The sequence below is a fragment of the Suncus etruscus genome, chromosome 9, assembly GCF_024139225.1.
Source record: "Suncus etruscus isolate mSunEtr1 chromosome 9, mSunEtr1.pri.cur, whole genome shotgun sequence".
Lineage (NCBI taxonomy): Eukaryota > Metazoa > Chordata > Mammalia > Eulipotyphla > Soricidae > Suncus > Suncus etruscus.
Genome location: NC_064856.1, coordinates 2786956 through 2806827, shown reverse-complemented (window position 1 = coordinate 2806827; position 19872 = coordinate 2786956). Strand labels below are relative to the sequence as shown.

The 19872-nt window shown below is 36.0% G+C and overlaps 1 protein-coding gene across 2 annotated transcripts in view; it reads left to right on the top strand.

The window, feature by feature from the left end:
* PLCB1 (phospholipase C beta 1) overlaps positions 1 to 19872 on the top strand; it is a 795638-nt gene that overhangs the window by 544823 nt on the left and 230943 nt on the right. For both annotated transcript variants that reach the window (XM_049779135.1, XM_049779136.1), the window contains exon 9: positions 535 to 701. In XM_049779135.1, the coding sequence (XP_049635092.1) occupies positions 535 to 701 (167 nt within the window). The remainder of the gene's footprint in view (positions 1 to 534; positions 702 to 19872) is intronic.

Below are 19872 nucleotides of genomic sequence, written 5' to 3'. Positions count from 1 at the left end.
AACACAAGCTGTGTTTGGTCTAAAAGAAGAAAAGAAAAAAAGGGAGGGAAAGAAGGAAGAAAGAAAAGTAGAAAAGGAAAGGAAAGGAAAATATACAAATAGGTTGCATACTTCGTTAAGATTTCCTTATTTGGTGATTAGTAACAAATTCATCTGAAACAATGAATTAAAAGAGAGAAAATATGATAAAAGCAGGACATTAGTTTCATAATAAAAATTACTCATACCTCTGGGATTAATAGATTGGTGTATCTCTAAAATCAAAACACAATGTTCCTACAGTGAATTTAAGTTTGGTATTGTTGAGGATTTGGGGTATAGTGAGGAGATTGTAAAAAATATTTATAGCCCGTGGAAATAAACAGCACTTGTATGAGTGAGCAGTATATTGAGACCTTTCTAATAGGGCTAATTTAATACAGAGTGCTCTTACTAGTATGACAGGATGTTTTTCTTCCTACCACTAAGTGCAAATAGATGAATAAAATTTAATAGAAAAAATATTCTAATTTCTGGATTTTTAACTTTTTTCAGTGGTGCCAAAAGTAAACCATATCTTACCGTCGATCAGATGATGGATTTTATCAACCTGAAGCAACGAGATCCCAGGCTCAATGAAATACTTTACCCTCCTTTAAAGCAAGAACAAGTGCAAGTTTTGATCGAGAAGTACGAATCCAATAATAGCCTTGCCATAAAAGGTCAGTCTGTTTGGCTCTACAAGACAGAAGCTCTTTTTTCTGAGTATAACTAGGTTGCGCTCTGGTAGTTGGCAGCATCAAAGATTACTTGGGTCAGTTTCTTTCATTTTTTCTGCCTTCTTTCCTTTTTCTGTCTTAATTTGTTATTGATTCAAGTAGAGGTGTGTTTTTTTTTAATTTGGTTTGTAATCTTTTATGCTGATTTAAATGTATAATATTTTTAATGACTGTCTTTTTTCTTTTAAACTTGCTTAGTGATTAAATGCATCTTTCTCAGACAAAGTACTTACTTTAAATTCATAAAAGAACAGATTTTGGGGGCCCCTCCCCAAGAACAGATTATTTTAGATCTCTATAACCAAACTTATGCTAGTTTACAGCACCAGTGAATTTTTTACTTAAGGAAATACACAAAATCTGGAGTGCTATGAAAAAGAATTTTAATTTTATTTTATTTAATCAACTGATTTACAAAGTTATTCATAGTTGAATTTAGACTTTCACAATGATCCACTCACCACTTTCAAATTGTTTGCACCAATGTTCCCATGTTCCCTCTCCTATCCCTCACCCTGCCCCAATTTACCATCATGATGGTCACCCATTTAAGTTTGGTTATTAAAATTTAGATCTCGTTATTGTATCCCAGTGTTGTTGATTCTGTAGGATAATTTAGCTCTGTCACTTATTTATATCACCGATGTTCTTGAATCCCCTTGATTTTTGTTACCTATTTTTTTCTCATGTCTCTTCTTCTTCAACCCACCACTCTATTTCTTCTCTCCTCCCTGAACTCTAATCCTGAGGATTATGTAGGCATTCCCCCTTTTAGCCATTTTAGCCCATTATCCAACTATTCTAAATACCACTGTATAAATTATATCATCCTGGGGCTGAAGCAGTGGCACAAGTGGTAGGGCATTTGCCTTACACACACTAGCCCGGGAAGGACTGCAGTTCGATCTTCTGGCATCCCATATGGTCCCCCAAGCCAGCAGCTATTTCTAAGCTCATAGCCAGAAGTAACCCCTGAGCATCACCAGTGTGCCCACCAAAAATTATATCATCCTATATTTATTCTTTTTCTCCTGGCTTACTTTGTTTAACATGATATCTTCTATCTATATTGCAGTGAAGTGCATGATTTCATTATTTCTTATACCTACATTGTATTTTTTTTATATATTTATGATCTCTCATTTAACATCTAAAGTTGATTTCAAATCTTAGCTGTTATACATGGTACTATAATGAATAATTCTGTACATATATCCTTTTGAATGAATGCTTTTCTGAATGTATAATTACTGGATATATTTTACAAAATATAATTAGTCTAAAAGATGATATTAGAAAGATATGGAAGTTGTTAGATCCCAAATAAGAGTGAGACTATTCTATATCTATCTCTCTCACTCTGTATTGCCATTTTAATGATGTTAATCCTCCCAATCCATGAGAAGACTATATGTCTCCATTTCCTGTGTCATCTTTTATTTCTTGGAGCAATGTTTTTATATATGAAGAAATACAATGCTTGTCTCAGAGACAGACAGGGGATAGGGAAGGAAAAAAATGGGGAACAATGGGCCGGCGAGGTGGCGCTAGAGGTAAGGTGTCTGCCTTGCAAGCTCTAGCCAAGGAAGGACCGCAGTTCGATCCCCCGGCGTCCCATATGGTACCCCCAAGCCAGGGGCAATTTCTGAGCGCTTAGCCAGGAGTAACCCCTGAGCATCAAACGGGTGTGGCCCAAAACACAAGAAAAGTAAATAAATAAAAAAGAAAAAAGAAAAGTTTCTTTTCAAATGATTTAAATTCTTCAGAAGGAAAGCAACAACAAAAACTGGTAATTGGTCATTTGAGCGATAGCACAATGGGTAGGGCATTTGCCTTGTATGTCGTTGACACAGGTTAAATCCTCAGAAAAGTATGTGGTTCCTTGAGCCCTCCAGGAGTGATTTCTGAGAACAGAGCCATGAGTAACCCATGAACACCATTAATTATGGTCCAAAAGACAAAATGAGAAAAAATTAAAAAGAGATGGAGTAATAATTTAGCCATTAGGGTACTTGCTTTGCATGTGTCCAATCTGGACTCAACCTCCCAGCATCTCATATGTTCCCCCGAAATTCCCATGATTGCAAAGTGCACTTGAGTACAGTGTCAGGAGTAGCCCCTGACCCAAAAAGAACAACAAAAAGCTTGCATGAAAATTAAGTTATATTGGTACTTTTGGTAATAGACTACCAGCTTTTATATCCTGCTAATAGCCATATAAAAGAAGACTAACCTTTGGCTAAACAAACTGCAAACCAAGAAAAACAATTGAATTGGTTCATGTTTTATTCTTTGAAGACCAGGTATTCAATAATATTTCTAAAACGAGTGAATTAATATAAGAGCTTATAATATTACAATGTTTTAAATGACATTTCGTGATATTATTTTTTCTTCTTAAAATTATGTAAGATGTGCTATACAGAAACCTCTGTTGCTATTAAATCATACAAATGAAATTGTAATACCTTTTAGCATTTGATCAGTAGCCATTAAATTAACATCTTGTAGTTGAAGTCATCTACAAATTAAAAAATGTCAAATATATTGAATCAGGTGTTTGGGAATATCAGCCATTTTTTCTTCAAATAGACCTAGAAGGACCAGGGAGCCCCCTCAAGTGGTACTGCACATGATTAGCATGTAGAAGGCCCTGGGTTCAATTCTTGGGAACCACATGACAATGAGCACCACTCACTTAATGGACCACTTATACACAATTGTGCTATATAGAAAATAGTACCTTGGAATAAACTTAACTAAAATGATGAAAAAAAAATCATACAAATATAACTACAAATTAAGAAATAAAAGAGGACAAAGAAAACTCATTCCCTGTTCATGGATCAGGAAAATTAAGATAAGTGAAAAGACAATAATTCCTCTAGCATTGTACACATTTAATACAATATCTAAAAGGATAGCCATGACAATTTTCAGAGAAGTAGATCAAACACACCTGAAAGTCATATGGAATAATAAATGTCCATATATATCTAAAGTAATCCTTGAGAAAAAGAAGACAGCATCACTCTTACCTACTTCAAACTGTACTATAAAGCATAGTATTGGAAAAAAGAGACTCTATGATTAATGGAATAGATTTTAATATCCTGAGACAGCTTCTTCACTTCAAAGGAAATGGTGACCAGCATAAAAAGACTGTCCATAGATTAGGAGAAATTATTCATCCTATACCCACATGATAAAGTGTTAATGACTAAGTTATATGACTCACTGGTAGAGCTTAACAAGAAAAAAAGTTATCCATCTTCATCAAAACAATGGGGAGAAGAGATGGACAGAAATTTTCTCAAAGAAGACATATATGTAGCCAAAAGACACAGAAAAATGCTCCGCATAATTACTAATTAGGGCAATGCAAATCAAAACAGCAATGTGATAACACTTCACATCACAGAGACTGGCACACATCACAAACAAGAACAACCAGTGCTGATGTGAATGTGGGGGGAAGGGACTCTCTTTCACTGCTGATGGAGTGTAGACTGGTCCAGCCTTTTGGGAAAACAATATGGATATTCCACAAAAAATAGAAATTGAGCTTCCATGTGACCCAGCAGTACCACTCCTAGAAATAAACCCTAAGGAGCCCAGAAACAGTGCTGAAAAACCCTCTGCACTACTATATGAATTATAGCACTATCCACAATAGGCAGAATCTTGAAGCTTCCCAAGTGCACAAGAACAGATGAGTGGCTAAAAAAATGAGGTACATCTACACAATGGAATATTATGCAACTGTTAGAAAATAAGATCATGAAATTTGCTTACATATGGATAAATGTGAAGAAAATTATACTAAGTAAAATGAGTCTTAAAAAGAGGGATAGAATAGAAAGACTGAACTCTGTAAAGTATTTAAAAAGGAACAAAGGTAGTGTATTTTTAGCACCTAAATACAATATTAAAAGAGCCAAGAAGACTAATCTATGGTACTAAACTTGCCACATAGAGTGGAGAATGCAGAACTGAGTGCTGGAAGGAGGTAAAGAGATCTGAATGGCACCCTTTCGAGAGCAATGTTGCAGACCATAATGCCTACAAAGAAGAGAAAGAGAAAGAGAGCTAGAGAGAGACAAAGAGAAGAAAAATGTCTGCCATATTGGGATGGGATGAAGAGGAGAAGCAGGAGGGAAAATAGTGGCATTGTGACTAGAAATGTGCACTGATAAATGAATGAGTGTTGAAACATTCTATGACTGGAACCTAGTCATGAACATCAGTATATCTCACTATGTTTCGGTTAAAACTGTTATTAATTAAAAACATTCAGCCAGATAGTACAGGGTGTATGGCACTTACCTTCCATACAGCTGACCCCAGTTTATCATAGGCACCACACATTTAGTCCCCTGAACACCACTAGAAGTGTTACCTAATTGCAGAACCAAGAGTAACCCTGTCATTGCCAGGTGTGCCCCCCCCCACTATGAAAAAAGTCTCATTTTCAGACTAACATAAGGATATTCAGTAAATTATTTGAAGGAGTATTATGAAGACACCATATACAAAGATTTTGGTCCACTGAGCTCCAACAGGATTGCTCCCTGAGCACAGATAAGTATGTGTAAACCCAACTCTGATCATAGATAGACATATATGGCCCTTTTAACAAGTAAAAGAAAAAGATGATAATTTGATTAGTTTTCCAAAGAGTACAGTATAATGATACACAAATAATGAAACATAGATAACAAAATAAAAACTATTAACCAGTGAACATTGCTCATGGAGCTATGATTATTTGAGGAGAAATTGGGGTGCAGGAATAAAAGGTAAGATAACATAAGGAATAATAGGTAATAAAGAATTATACTTTATTATTTAATTATTTTATTGCACTAGCTGTAATTCTAGCACAAGCAAAAAAGCCAGAAGTAACTCCAAGTTAATATCCCAGAAATCTTAGTATATTGGGATTTTTTTTCACTCTCTGTTCCAAAAAATTCTCAGAAAACTGAACCTATTTTAAGGTACCAAGGCCTTTCCTGACCTGAATTTAAGGTGTAATTGCCTCAAAGATGAAATATAGTAAATGCACAGACTTAGGTCACTTGGCTCTTTACTTCCAGTAAGAAGTCATATACCTAATCCTAATACATATAATATCTAATCCTATCACATGCAGCGCCTTTTCTAGAAAAGACGGAGTGGTCACTCTGAGAGAAAAACTAAATGGATTTCTCCAAAATGGAGTCAAAAAACAATCTATACTTACTTTTTACATTATCTTAAAAGCTATTTAACCTCTTTGACCAATTGTTCCCACTAATTTTCTCATCTTTGAAACAATTCCCTGAAAGATTGTTTGAAATAATTAAATAACTTACTAATGATAAGAAAACGTGCTTTTAATTGTTGCCCATGAAATCTTTGTTAACCTGAGCTAACAAAGTGATAATTGGGATTCACACCAAATTAGATCTCAATGTGGATGGGACTATAAGTGAAAGTCCATCCCATGGGCAGTTTCCTGAATCATAGCCTGACTACATAAAATCTAGAGTTTCATTTCCTTCGCACTGATTTCCAAAGGAGTCCTTGATCTGGCAACCATTGAATTGGTGTTAATTTCTTCATACAATTGCTCACAAGAAAGGTTAATATTTGGGAAGAGACTTTAAAATCACTAGTTTTGTTGAACAGACGGCCACTTGAATTAGTGCAGCTTTCTCTCCTGCCACATCCCCATCTCTGCAGGTACTTCTGAAAAAACCACAGGAGATTCAGGAGGTTCTGCTTAAAAACTAATCATGTACAAAAAAGAATTGACTGCTTTAACGATCTGCTTCACAATTAAATATTTAAATATTTTATATGGATTAGAAGTAGTAATTTCTTATTGTAATCCAAGAAATAAAAGAATAGAAATGCATGAAAGAAAGTCAACTCAAACAAGATGGATTTTTTCCCAAAGACAAAGACAGATGACAAAACCAATTCTTTTTATGCCTTAATTAAATTTCCACACGGAGAAAGCTGCTGTAAAGTCATTCTAGAGCTTTATTGATCAGGATCTCTGTTAAGTTACTCTTATTGACTTTCAGACTTTATGGTAGATCACAGGAGAATGACATTATCCCCAATAAGTACATTTCAAGCTCCTCTTCACCCATGTTTTGTGACTCTGTAGACTTTTCAGAAATATTTGAGATTGGTTATAAATATAAAAGGCAATGCTTCAAGGTAGCCATTAAGATAACATATTTACTCATTGACTTGCTAACTTCCTTTGCTTTCCTTTCCTTTTCGCCTTTCTTCCTTTTCTAGAGAAATTGAGTTTGAGGAGAAAAAAATGCCTGGCCTGGGAGTCCTTTTTTTCTTCTTTAGACTTTCTTTCAGTGATCTCAGAAGCTGCCTGCCTCAGAAGCATAGCTTTAGCCAGAAAGTGACAACCATGTCTAGTCACAGTTGAAAATGCCTTTGTTCAGAAAAGAGCCAGTCAGGAAAAGGATATAAATAGTAAAGGACAAAGTCCAATTCCAATTCCTGTCTCAAAAGCCAGCTTGGTAGCCCAATTAACCCCGCAGTCTATGTTCTGTGAAAAAAAAATCTCTTCTCTCGTCAGACATCACTTTCCAGAGTTATCTTCCCAATTCATATGAGCTATGGGGAAAATCAGGTAACAGCCGCTTTCTCCTAGATGCAATCTACCATCAGAACTGAGCATTAACAATCGCTGACTAATAAATACACCTTCCCTAGCTCAGCAAGGATCAGAAGGAATCATGCCTTAGTGAGAAGCACATGGTGACCAGGTTGTACTGAGCTGTAGAAAGACCATAAAGCAATGGCTTTTACTTCCTAATGTCTGCATTATCTAGAGTTTAGTTCCATTAATAGTTGTTTCACAACAGCTAATGGAATGGAAACAAATTGAATACTGAGATCATCAGCTTTTTTTGGGAAATGAACCCATGACCACAGGAAGCCATCAGGTGAGATATGAACCCTCTACCTAACATTAAACAGAGTTTAAAACAATAAACCATAGTGATAGATGATAGATGTGAGAAAGCTGAAAGGAGCTCACAATTTCATTGATTTATAATAGAGTTTCTAAAAAGTCGTCTTAACTCTGAACTGCTGTGTTCCCTAGAAGTGAGATTGTAATAGCAAAGTAACCTGCAGAGTAAGGATAATATTGTTTTAAAAGGGAACTTTTAACTGCGGTGATTGACAAATTCTACCTTCTCATCTACTATCAAATGCCAAAGTTCTTCTCATGAATGTGCTATTTGTCTTCCTTGGAATTTCTCCCGAAGTTGGCTCCAAAAGACTTGATTCAGTACACAAAGTTTAAATGAATGATAAAATAAGTCAAGCCAGTAACATTTGGCTCTTCAGGTTGCCAGAGAGGGTAATTAGAGTTTAGTCCTGGGGAAAACTCCAGAAGCCAGTAGAGAACACAAAGCTAAGTTTTCAACAACAGTTACCATTTAAAAATATACTTAAGAAGTGTTAATCCTTAGGCCCTGCCAGCCTGCTCTACATAAAATAAGTCATCAGACAGAGTGACTAATATCTGTTTGTTCCGCACTAACTTCTGGGACATCAAAATCCCCCAGCCACATGCTCTTTTCTAAGCAAACAATATTTACCTTGTTTAAGAGAGTCTAAAATGTTTTGCATCCAGCTCTGCAGCTATGACAAGGATTTCCTGGGTGTGGAGAGATAAATCAAAGAACCTGACGGAATGCTTCTTTATTCTAACACATTCCTGATGTAATCATTACAGACATTCTAACCAAATACATATTCCCCAATTTAAGAATCACAATGAAATGGAAGAAAATCAAGATAAAGTCTTCCCTCTCAAATAGAATCATTTAGAGAGGAAAAGACATACAAATAATTTCATTACAAGATAGAATATGATAGTCTCTGTCCAATATCTAGAAAGTATTTATCAAGTGTTTTTTTTTTATTTGCAAGAGTAATCATTTAGCCATACCTGACAATGCGCAGGAGATACTCTTGGCTCTTTACTCAGGAGTTACTCCTCTCAGTGTTCTGGAGACATATATTGTGAAGGGGAGAGAACTATCTATGAAGCAGGCAAAGCAATACCTTAAGCTCTGCACAATCTTTCTGGGCCTTGGGTGTTATTTTTGTGTTAGAAATCTTGAAGGAATTAGGAGATTTTATTTATTGAGCTACATGGAAGTGTCTGAAATTGCTTTAACTTTTTATATACTAATTATTTTATATTATTCTCAGAGCTAACTGAACTTGAACTTGTACTTTGGTTCTTTGGAACAAAATTGTGAGGCTCTATTCTTTGCTCTTTTTATATAATGAAAAGGATTTGAAAGTTCAAGTAAGTTAGCATGTTTTAAATAAATTACAAAAGAAATATAGGTTTTATTATATATTATATATGTATATATCAGCTATATATATCAGAATTTTATATCTCAAGGAAGCTAAGATGCTACTCTTGCTTCATTTAATCATTTATTTAGTCAGGATGCTTATTTTTGAGCATTAAGTTCACTCAAACTTGATTTATGTGTTGGATTATAGCTTCATGCTATAATAAGTGAATATGCTTCACCACACCCACCTCTAGTTCTAGTGTTATTTCCACTCTTTATTTGACCCTCTCAACCCTATTCTCCCACCTCCCATCTGGTGACCACCATATTTTTTCACACATTCTGAGTATTTTTGTTTGCTTTAATTATTTATATGCCCCAAAGAAGAGATACCATACGGTTATTATATTTTACCTCAAATTCCATAAATGTTGTTATATAAAGCAAGATCTCATCATTTGAAAATATAACAGCTGAATGGTAGTTCATTAAGTATCTATAGCACTCTGGGGACTAGAAAGAACAAAATCTGGTAGGGCACTTACCTTGCTCGTGACTGACCTGGATTTAATCTCTGGCAATGCATATGGCTACCTGAACCCCACCAGGATTAATACCTGAACTCAGAAACCAGGGTATGTCCCAAGTACAGTGGAGTATGGTTCCCAAATAAGCAAATACAACAATAGGAATAAATACCACTTTTTAACCTAATCCTTGAATGATTAATACTTGAGTATTTCTGTCATTGCTATTGTGAATATTGCTGTGAAAAAGGAATAAAAATAGCTTTTCTAATTTATGTTTTATATTATATTCATAATATTATTAGTATTCTGATTCAGCTGATAATTCTATTTTTAATGAATATATATGTACTTTTCTTTTTTTTTTTTTCTTGTTTTTGGTTTTTGGGTCACACCCGGCAGCGCTCAGGGTTTCTCCAGACTCTATGCTCAGAAATCACTCCTGGCAAGCTCAGGGGACCATATGAAATGTTGGAATTCAAACCACCGTCTTTATGCATGCAAGGCAAACACCCTGCCTCCATGCTATCTCTCCAGCCCTATGCATGTACTTTTCTACAGAGGTTGAAACTCTGTACATCCCTATTAGCACTATACAAATATCTCTTTCTCTTGTACACCAACAAAGATTGTTCCTGGCCTAGATCACACAGATCATTCAAGCACCTGTGAACTCAGAGCTCATTATTTGTATTTATCTTGACAAATAAAAATTACTCATTTTTGTTTTATATTTTGTTTGTATTTGCCCTTTGGAGAAGTGTCCAATCCAATCTTCTCATAAGATTTTGAAGAGTAAATAACTTTCAAGCTTTATTAGGAATATTGTCTATAGGGTTGGATTGTGGATGGATTGAAATCAGGTGACATTTTAGACACTAATACATAGTGTGGACTTATTTCACCAGAAATCATTTTTATGGGCACACTTCTGAGTTAGTCTTTATGTTAGAAATTGAAAGCGATGTAATCAAAGTAAAGGTCTTAGAAGCCCTTTGGGAGCCAAGGTCCAGATCACGAAAAGAATGTCAGGGGCTGGAGCTGTGGCACAGAGCAGTAAGGTTTCTGCCTTGCTAGCACTAGCCTAGGACGGACCAAAGTTTGATCCCCCTGTGTCCTATATGGTCCCCCAAGCCAGGAGCGATTTCTGAGCTCATAGCCAGGAGTAACCCCTGAGCGTCACCGGGTGTGCCCCTCCCCCCAAAAAAGGAATGCTGCAATCTGGTGAAAAAAAAAAAAAAGGACCTAGAACATATTTGCCTTCTTTACATAATGTTCAATTTGCCTTCTTTACATAATGTTCAGGAACCACTAAGGAATATTTTCTCTGATAGACCAATGTGACAGTACACTTATAAATGTAACAACATTTGTTCTTCCCTTTGAAAACTTCTAAGAATGCTATGCCGTACTTGCAAAATCTAGTGGAAGATTTCTAAGCCCGTGTTTGAGAGTAGCGTTTTAACATGGATCTTGTACTTATTGAACCATGTTAACGTAAGAATATTAATTGGAGCCAGAGAGATAGCATGGAGATAGGGTGTTTGCCTTGATGCAGAAGGATGATGGTTCGAATCCCACGTCCCATATGGCTCCCGAGCTTGCCAGGAGTGATTTCTGTGTATAGATCCAGGAGTAACCCCTGAGCACTGCCAAGTGTGATCCCCAATATATATATTGATTAATCTTGTTGGGGCAAAGTTTTTTTCATGTTATGTAATAAAACTTTGTGGTATCCACTCAACATCATATTGGAGTGTAAATAAGCTCGCAAATGTGAGATATTTTGTAAAAGGTAAGTGCCGAATCAGAGTTAGGTGTTATTATTAAGAGCTTTCACACAAAAACACTTCAACAAGTTGACTTAATACAATGAAAACTGTAGGAACAGAGAGAGCTGTGATAGCTGGGTGAGGGATTGAGCAGCTGGGACGTCAAAGAAGAGCATATTGCCATTTAGTGGATATTTTTTTCCTGGTATCTTGGTTTTTGCATTTGCATACAAATATTTTAGTAGTAAAGGTATTTTTTGCAATAGAGAATAAAAATATTAAATTATATTACCAAAATTAAAATGGCAATATATATAAAAATATATGCAATATACTAGCTCCAGGATTGAAAAAGAAACTGATTAAGTAGTAAATAAACCAGCAGTATTCACAAACTATGATGTTGTTGTGTTTGTGAAGTAATTCAATGTGTTTATATGGTAAGTTGACAAGTTTAATATGAAAATTAATATGCAAATAAAGATCATTGAAAAGGGAACATTTAATTATTATTTATATACATACAAATAGATTTGGTTCAGGATATTAAAACATCTGCACTGCTTTCTCTAAGCTTATAAATCAGAGCCCATATGAGTCCTGCATTAGTAATAAGCATAAACAAAGAAAATATTTCCTAGTGCTTGGAAGTGATTTAAAGAAGTGTTAAGTTACTGGATCAAGAGTAGCATTTCAACATGTTCTGCTATAATTAATTAAGAGTTGGAATTGAAGGATGATAAGTTGACTATCAACCATCCTAGTGACATTCAAATATTGGACTGCAAGTTATTATAAATCAGCCTTTGGCTCCATCAGATATGTCTGGTGGCCATATTAGTTGGAAGACTCACTGTCCAGTTTTTCCATTTCAGTTATTTGATGACATTATGTAAATTTATAGACAAATATTCTTTAAGACATAGCTGTTAGAGACTTTTATATATTTTATGGACTTTGAAAATGTTGATTGCATGTGTTCTGCAATATATATGTTTTTAATTAACCTACATTTGTTTTTAAAAACCCAAGTACAAGTCATGTCTTTTTTGTACCTTTGTGTATCATTTGTGTATCTTCATATTTAACAATTGACCTAACAAATTAGACTCGGGGCCAGACAGATAGCATGAAAATAGGGAGTTTGCCTTGCATGCAGAAGGATGGTGGTTCAAATCCCGGCATCCCGTATGGTCACCTGAGCCTGCCAGGAGCCACTTCTGCACATAGAGCCAGGAGTAACCTCTAAGCACTGCTGGGTGTGACCCAAAAACCAAAAAACAAAACAAAACAAAACAAATTAGACTCATAGGTTAGAAAGTAAACATGTTAGGGGAAGACTTATAATTACTAACAGAGATTTAAGTGTAAATCAAAAATAATTTAGAAATATATAAATCTAAAAATATGTTAGAAAAATTAAAAATAATTTTAGACCTTGATAAACATAAAGCAAATAGTTAATTTTCACACTTCTGCCAGATAGGTCTTTTGTCCTGCCTAGTTCCAACCTCTCTTTTTCTTTTAAATTAATATATTTATTTAAACACCTTGATTACAAACACTATTGTGGTTGAGTTTCAGTCATGTAAAGAACACCCCCCTTCACCAATGCAACATTCCCATCACCAATGTCCGAAATCTCCCTCCTCCCCAACCCCCCCCCCCGCCTGTACCCTAGACAGGCTTTCACGTCCCTCATTTATTCACATTGTTATGATAGTTCTCAATGTACTAATTTCTCTAACTGCACTCATCACTCTTTGTGGTGAGCTGAAACTTCTAGCCCTCCTCTCTTTTGTCTCTGAAAATTATTGCAAGAATGTCTTTTATTTTTCATAAACCCCATAGATGAGTGAGACTATTCTGCGTCTATCTCTCTCCCTCTGATTTATTTCACTCAGCATAATAGATTCCATGTACATCCATGTATAGGATAATTTTATGACTTCATCTCTCCTGATGGCTGCATAATATTCCATTGTGTATATGTACCACTGTTTCTTTAGCCATTCATCTGTTGAAGGACATCTTAGTTGTTTCCAGAGTCTGGCTATTGTAAATAGTGCTGCAATGAATATAGGTATAAGGAAGGGATTTTTGTATTGTATTTTTGTGTTCCTAGGGTATATCCCCTAGGAACTCAATTTTCAGTTTTGGAGGAATCTCCATATCCATGAAGGTTGGACTAGACAACATTCCCACCAGCAGTGGATAAGAGTTCCTTTCTCTTCACATCCCCACTAGCACTGCTTGTTCTCATTCTTTGTGATGTGTGCCAGTCTCTGTGGTGTTATGGTACCTCATAGTTGTTTTGATTTGCATCTCCCTAATGAAATGCAGAATATTTTTTCATGTGCCTTTTGGCCATTTGTATTTCTTTTTTGTCAAAGTGTCTGTCCATTTCTTCTCCCCATTTTTTGGATGGGATTAGATTTTTTTTTCCTTGTAAAGTTCTGTCAGTGCCTTGTATATTTTGAATATTAGCCATTTATCTGATGGGTGTTGGGTAAATAGTTTCTCCCATTCAGTGGGTGGCTCTTGTATCCTGGGCATTGTTTCCTTTGAGGTGCAGAAGCTTCTCAGCTTAATATATTCCCATCAGTTTATCTCTGCTTCCACTTGTTCCAGCTTTTCTCTCTCGCTTTCTCTCTCTCGCTTTCTCTCTCTCGCTTTTCTCTCTCTCGCTTTTCTCTCTCTCGCTTTTCTCTCTCGCTTTTCTCTCTCGCTTTTCTCTCTCGCTTTTCTCTCTCGCTTTTCTCTCTCGCTTTTCTCTCTCTCTCTCTCTCTCTCTCTCTCTCTCTCTCTCTCTCTCTCTCTCTCTCTCTCTCTCTCTCTCTCTCTCTCGTTTTTCGGGCCGTTTGATGCTCAGTGGTTACTCCTGACTAAGCACTCAGAAATGGACCATATGGGACACGGGGGTGGGGTGGGGGGGGGATCGAACCGAGGTCCTTCGTTGGCTAGCGCTTGCAAGGCACACACCTTACCTGTAGCGCCACGTCGCGGGCCCCTGATCCAGCTTCTCTTAACAGAAAAATAAAGTTAACACATTTTTTTTCATGAGATAAGTAAATCGTGGGGAGAACACTTTTACTTTATCACATTCAGTTTATTTTTAGAACTAATTCAGGATGCATAGATTGAAACTAACTACAGTAGAGACAAACCCTGTATTTTCATCATCCTTGCCAGAATGTGGCTCGACATCCCCAATTGCACTCAACACCATCTGTCTCTATTTTGCCCTGACCTGGAACCCAGATTACTCTTAGGGCTTTAAATTGGTAACTCACCTTTTGTCTTCAACTTACTCCATTGAAAATATAAATTAATGGGCCCAGAGAGATAGCACAGCGGCGTTTGCCTTGCAAGCAGCCAATCCAGGACCAAAGGTGGTTGGTTCGAATCCTGGTGTCCCATATGGTCCCCCGTGCCTGCCAGGAGCTATTTCTGAGCAGACAGCCAGGAATAACCCCTGAGCACCGCTGGGTGTGGCCCAAAAACAAAAACAAAAACAAACAAAAAAAAGAAAATATAAATTAAAATTTACTTTTCTCAGGCTTTCCTTCTCAAACTGATATTCATTTTTGAGCTTCTATCATGCTTGCTTGTCTCTATGACTCTTTGCTCGCAGCTTTCTCTTCCAGCCCATGTTCTCCTTTGAATATAGTGTTGGTTCTTTTTCACTCCAGAGAAGATTGTTCTCTCTCTAGACCATGCATTTCTCTTTCTCTGCCCTCAAGTCTAAATAAATTTTGTTCAACAAATTCTATTTTTCTTCATTATTAAAAATTATCTTTCATAACATTTCTATAAATGAAATATGCCCAGTAATCTGATAATAGTTCATCTGATGATGATAATGATAACCATTATCATTATTATTTTTGCTACTAAATTATGCATATCAGATAGTTTTTTTAATATATAAAATCTTTATTTAAGCACCATGATTACAAGCATGTTTGTAATTGGGAGTCAGTAATAAACAGAATACCCCATTTACCAGTGCAATATTCCAACCACCAATGCCCCTTCACTTTCCCCACCCCTGCATGTACTTTAGACATACATTCTACTTCTTTCATTTTTTAACATTGTCATGTTAGTTGTTAGTGTAGTTATTTCTCTAACAGCATTCACCCCTCTGTGTGGAGAGCTTCAAATTGTGAGCCGGTCCTTCCGGCCCTTCCAGCCTTAAATCTATTGTTTCTGGGCCTTATTACAATAATGACTTTATTTTTTCTTAAAACTCATGGATAAGTGAGACATAATAGTGTCTATCTCCCTCCTTCTGACTTATTTCACTCAGCATAATAGATTCCATGTACATCCATGTATAGGAAAATTTCATGACTTCTTCTCTCCTGACAGCTGCATAGTATGGTGTGGATGTGGACCATTTTTTTCATGTGTCTTTTGGCAATTTGTATTTCTTCTTGGAAGAAGTGTCTGTTCATTTCTCCCCATTATTTTAGAAAAAAATAAAGAAAACATTTCATTTTATGAGTATATTTGTTTACCAGCTTGTAGAAACTGGTAGCTTATACTTGACTGTTCTTGCACATTCATTCTCAGCTTATATATAGTAGCTTAATATATAATATATATAGCTTAATATATTTTATATATATACGTATATATATATATATACGTATATATATATAGCTTAATATAATCCCATCTGTTTATCTCTGCTTCCACTTGTTTGGAGAGTGCTGTTTTCTCCTTGAAGATGCCTTTAGTCTCAATGTCATAGAGTGTTTTACTTATGTGTTATTCTATATATTTTATGGTTTCAGGTCTGATATCAAGGTCTTTAATCTATTAGGATTTTGTCTTTGTGCATGGTACTAACTGAGTTCGGTTTTTTGCAAGTGGCTAACCAGTTGTGCCAACACCACTTATTGAAGAGGCTTTTCTTGCTCCATCTTGGATTTTTTGCCCCTTTATCAAAGATTAGCTGATTGTATATCTGGGGAACATACTCTGAATAATCAAGTCTATTCCATTGATCTGAGGATATCTCTTTATTTCAATACCATGCTGTTTTGATAGCTATTGCTTTGTAAAACAGTTTAAAATTGGCAAAAGTAATGCCACCATATTCCTTTTCCCAAAGATTGCTTTAGCTATTCATGGGTCTTTATTGTTCCAAATGAATTTCAGGAGTGTTTGGTCCAAATCTTTGAAGAATGTCATGGGTATCTTTAGAGAGATTGAATGAAATCTCTACAATGCTTTGGGGGAGTATTGCCATTTTAATGATAATAATCCTGCTGATCCATGAGCAAGGTATGTGTCTCCATTTCCTTGTGCTATCTCTTATTTCTTGAAGCAGGCTTTTGTAGATTTCTTTGTACAGGTTCTCACCTCTTTAGTTAAGACAGTGCTTCTCAATTATTTTCTGTCATGGCCTACAGGAAGAAGAGAAATTTTTTGAACCCCCCGTGCAACTGTAAATAGTATTTTATTAAAAAAATTTTAACCTGCAAAACAAAAATATATAAAATAATTTGAGCTGATTTTTTAATCAAAGGTGATATCTGGATTAATGTCTACAATGAGCATGTTTTGCAATGCATAGCTTTTTGAAGCGGGGTTTGAAGCAGGACACAGCAACTCTCAGCTCCAGAGACATACAGAGACCCACTGAGTTAAGTTGACTCCAATATATTTGAGTTTATGGGACACTAATGTGAATGGGATTGTTTTTTTTTTTTTTGGGCCACACCCAGTTCGCTCAGGGGTTACTCCTGGCTATGCGCTCAGAAGTCGCTCCTGGCTTGGGGGACCATATGGGACGCCAGGGGATCGAACCGAGGTCCGTCCTAGGCTAGCGCAGGCAAGGCAGGCACCTTACCTCCAGCGCCACCGCCCGGCCCCGGGATTGTTTTTTTAATGTCCATTTCTTGTCTATAATTATTGGTGTATAAGAAGACCATTGACTTTTTGTGTTAATTTTGTAGCCTGCCACTTTGCTATATGTGTCTATTGTTTCTGGAAGCTTTTTGGCAAGGTTTTCTAGATATATCATGTCATCTGCAAACAGTGAGAGCTTGACTTCTTCCTTACCTATCTGGATGCCCTTGATATATTTTTCTTGCCTAATTGCTAGGTCAAGTACTTCCAGTACTATGTTGAATAGGAGTGGTGAGAGAGAGCAGCCTTATCTTGTACCAGGTTTTAGAGGAAAGTCTTTTAGTTTATCTCCATTGATAATAATGTTTACTATTGGATTGTGGTAGATGGCCTTGACTATATTTAGAAAAATTCCTTTCATTCCCATCTTAATTTTATTTTTTTTATCAAGAATGGGTGTTGAACCTTATCTAAATCTTTCTCTGCATCTATTGTTATGATCATATGATTTTTATTTTTATTTTTGTTAATAGGGTGTATTGTGTTGATTGATTTACATATGGTAAACCATCCTTGTATTCCTGGGATGAAACCTACTTGGTCGTGGTGAATAAGTCTCTTTTTTTAAATAATATTTTATTTAAACACCTTGATTCAAACATGATTGTGGATGGGTTTCAGTCATGTAAAGAACACCCCCATCACCAGTGCAACATTCCCATCACCAATGTCCCAAATCTCTCTTCTCCCCATCTTGATGAGGCATTGAATTCTATTTGCCAGAATTTTGTTGAGGATTTTTGCATCTGTGCTCCTTTGGGATATTGGTCTGTAATTTTCTTCTTTTCGATCTGGTTTTGATATCAGGGTGTTGTTAGATTCATAAAAACTATTTGAGAGTGTTCCTGTTTCTTAAATTTTATGAAAGAGCCTAAAAAATAGGTAGAATTTCCTCATTAAATATTTGAAAGAATTCAATAGTGAATCCGTCTGGGCCTGAGCTTTTGTTTGGGGCAAGATCATTGATTTCTGCTCTAAGATTTGTTATTTCCTTCTGCCTACCTATTTTTGGTTCCATTTGTTAATCTAATTTTATAAGCTATGTCATTAAGCTTTTCATGTAGGCCCCTTCTTCCTTCCTGATGTGTGTTTGCAAAGCAATAAATTTTCTTTTCAGTACCGCTTTTGCTGTGTCCCATAAATTCTGAAAGGAATTTTGATTTCCTCTTTGATTTCATCTCTGACCCACTGGTTGTTCAGTAGTAAGCTGTTAAATTTCCAGGTGTTAAATTTTTTTCTTTTGTGTCCCTTTGTAGTTCACATCTGAGTTCAGTGCCTTGTGATTAGTGAAGGAAGTCTGCATGATTTTTATCCTCTTGATTTTATGGGGATATGTTTTATGGACCAGCATATGGTCTATCCTGGAGAATGACTCATGCCCATTGGAGAAGAATGTCTGTCCAGGATTCTGGAGATGGAGTGCCATATATATGAGAGGATATATTATATTCTATATGATCCAGTAGGGCTCATGGGCCTTTACAGATGATTGAGCAAAATTAAGCCTCAGAGGACTGAATAGGGGAAGAATACAGGCCAGGCTCAGCTGCTCAGGAAAGTTCAGATTCAGTTAGGGCTCTGTCTCTCAGGCAGGGACAAGTTTCTTTAATGTATCAACAAGCACTTTGACTGTGGCTTAAGACGGGAAGGTTAGGATGATGGGAATTGCTGAGATACAGATAAGAGAGACCCAGGTACAGGGAGAGAACACAAGGTGCTCTTTCCCATGTGCATGTGTCATAGAACTGGACTAAGGAAAGTGGAAATGTAAGATAATCACTGGGGTAAAGGCTTTGAGAGACCCAGTGACAAGAATTCAGAAGTCACACACTGGACCAGGCATCATGAGACAGAATAAGTGGCCTTGTACTCTGGTATAGGAAAGGACTGGACATTAGGGAAGGAATACAGACCAAAGGGAACCATACCAAAGCTAATAAGCCAGAAGAATATAGAATGGCATATATTAATAAATTCCATGGAATTACTAAGTCAAATAGAAGAGAGCACAGTCAGCTCTATATTTGTAATCAATATAGATGGTCAAGGAAACTTGGGAAGGATTTATTTCTATTGTGATATTTGAAGAGCTAGTTTGTTCACTGAACATAAGTATTATATCAATTTAGAGAGTGAAATGAGTGAAGGTGGTATCTAAATGCTAAGATTCTTTTCTTCAGTTTTTTTATCCAATAAGTAATGACATAATTGGACAAATATATGTTCCCCCAACCCATGTACATCTGGGTCAAATAAGCAACCCTACTATTCTACTATTGTAGAATTTTAATTCTTTCTACTATTGTGTGTTGGTTATCCCTTTCAGGATTATGGTTTTAGTTACATCTTTGTTCATTGATGGTGACTCAAGGAGTGCCTACAACTCAAAACTGCACCCTGAAGACATTATTTTTCTTAAGTTCTATGTTTTGCTTCATATATTTTTGTTTTATATTTATATGTTTTTATATTTTGTTTTATATTTATAAACATAAAGGTTTATAACTTTATGGACTACCACTAGGAAGAGAATCATATGTTTGACTAGAAT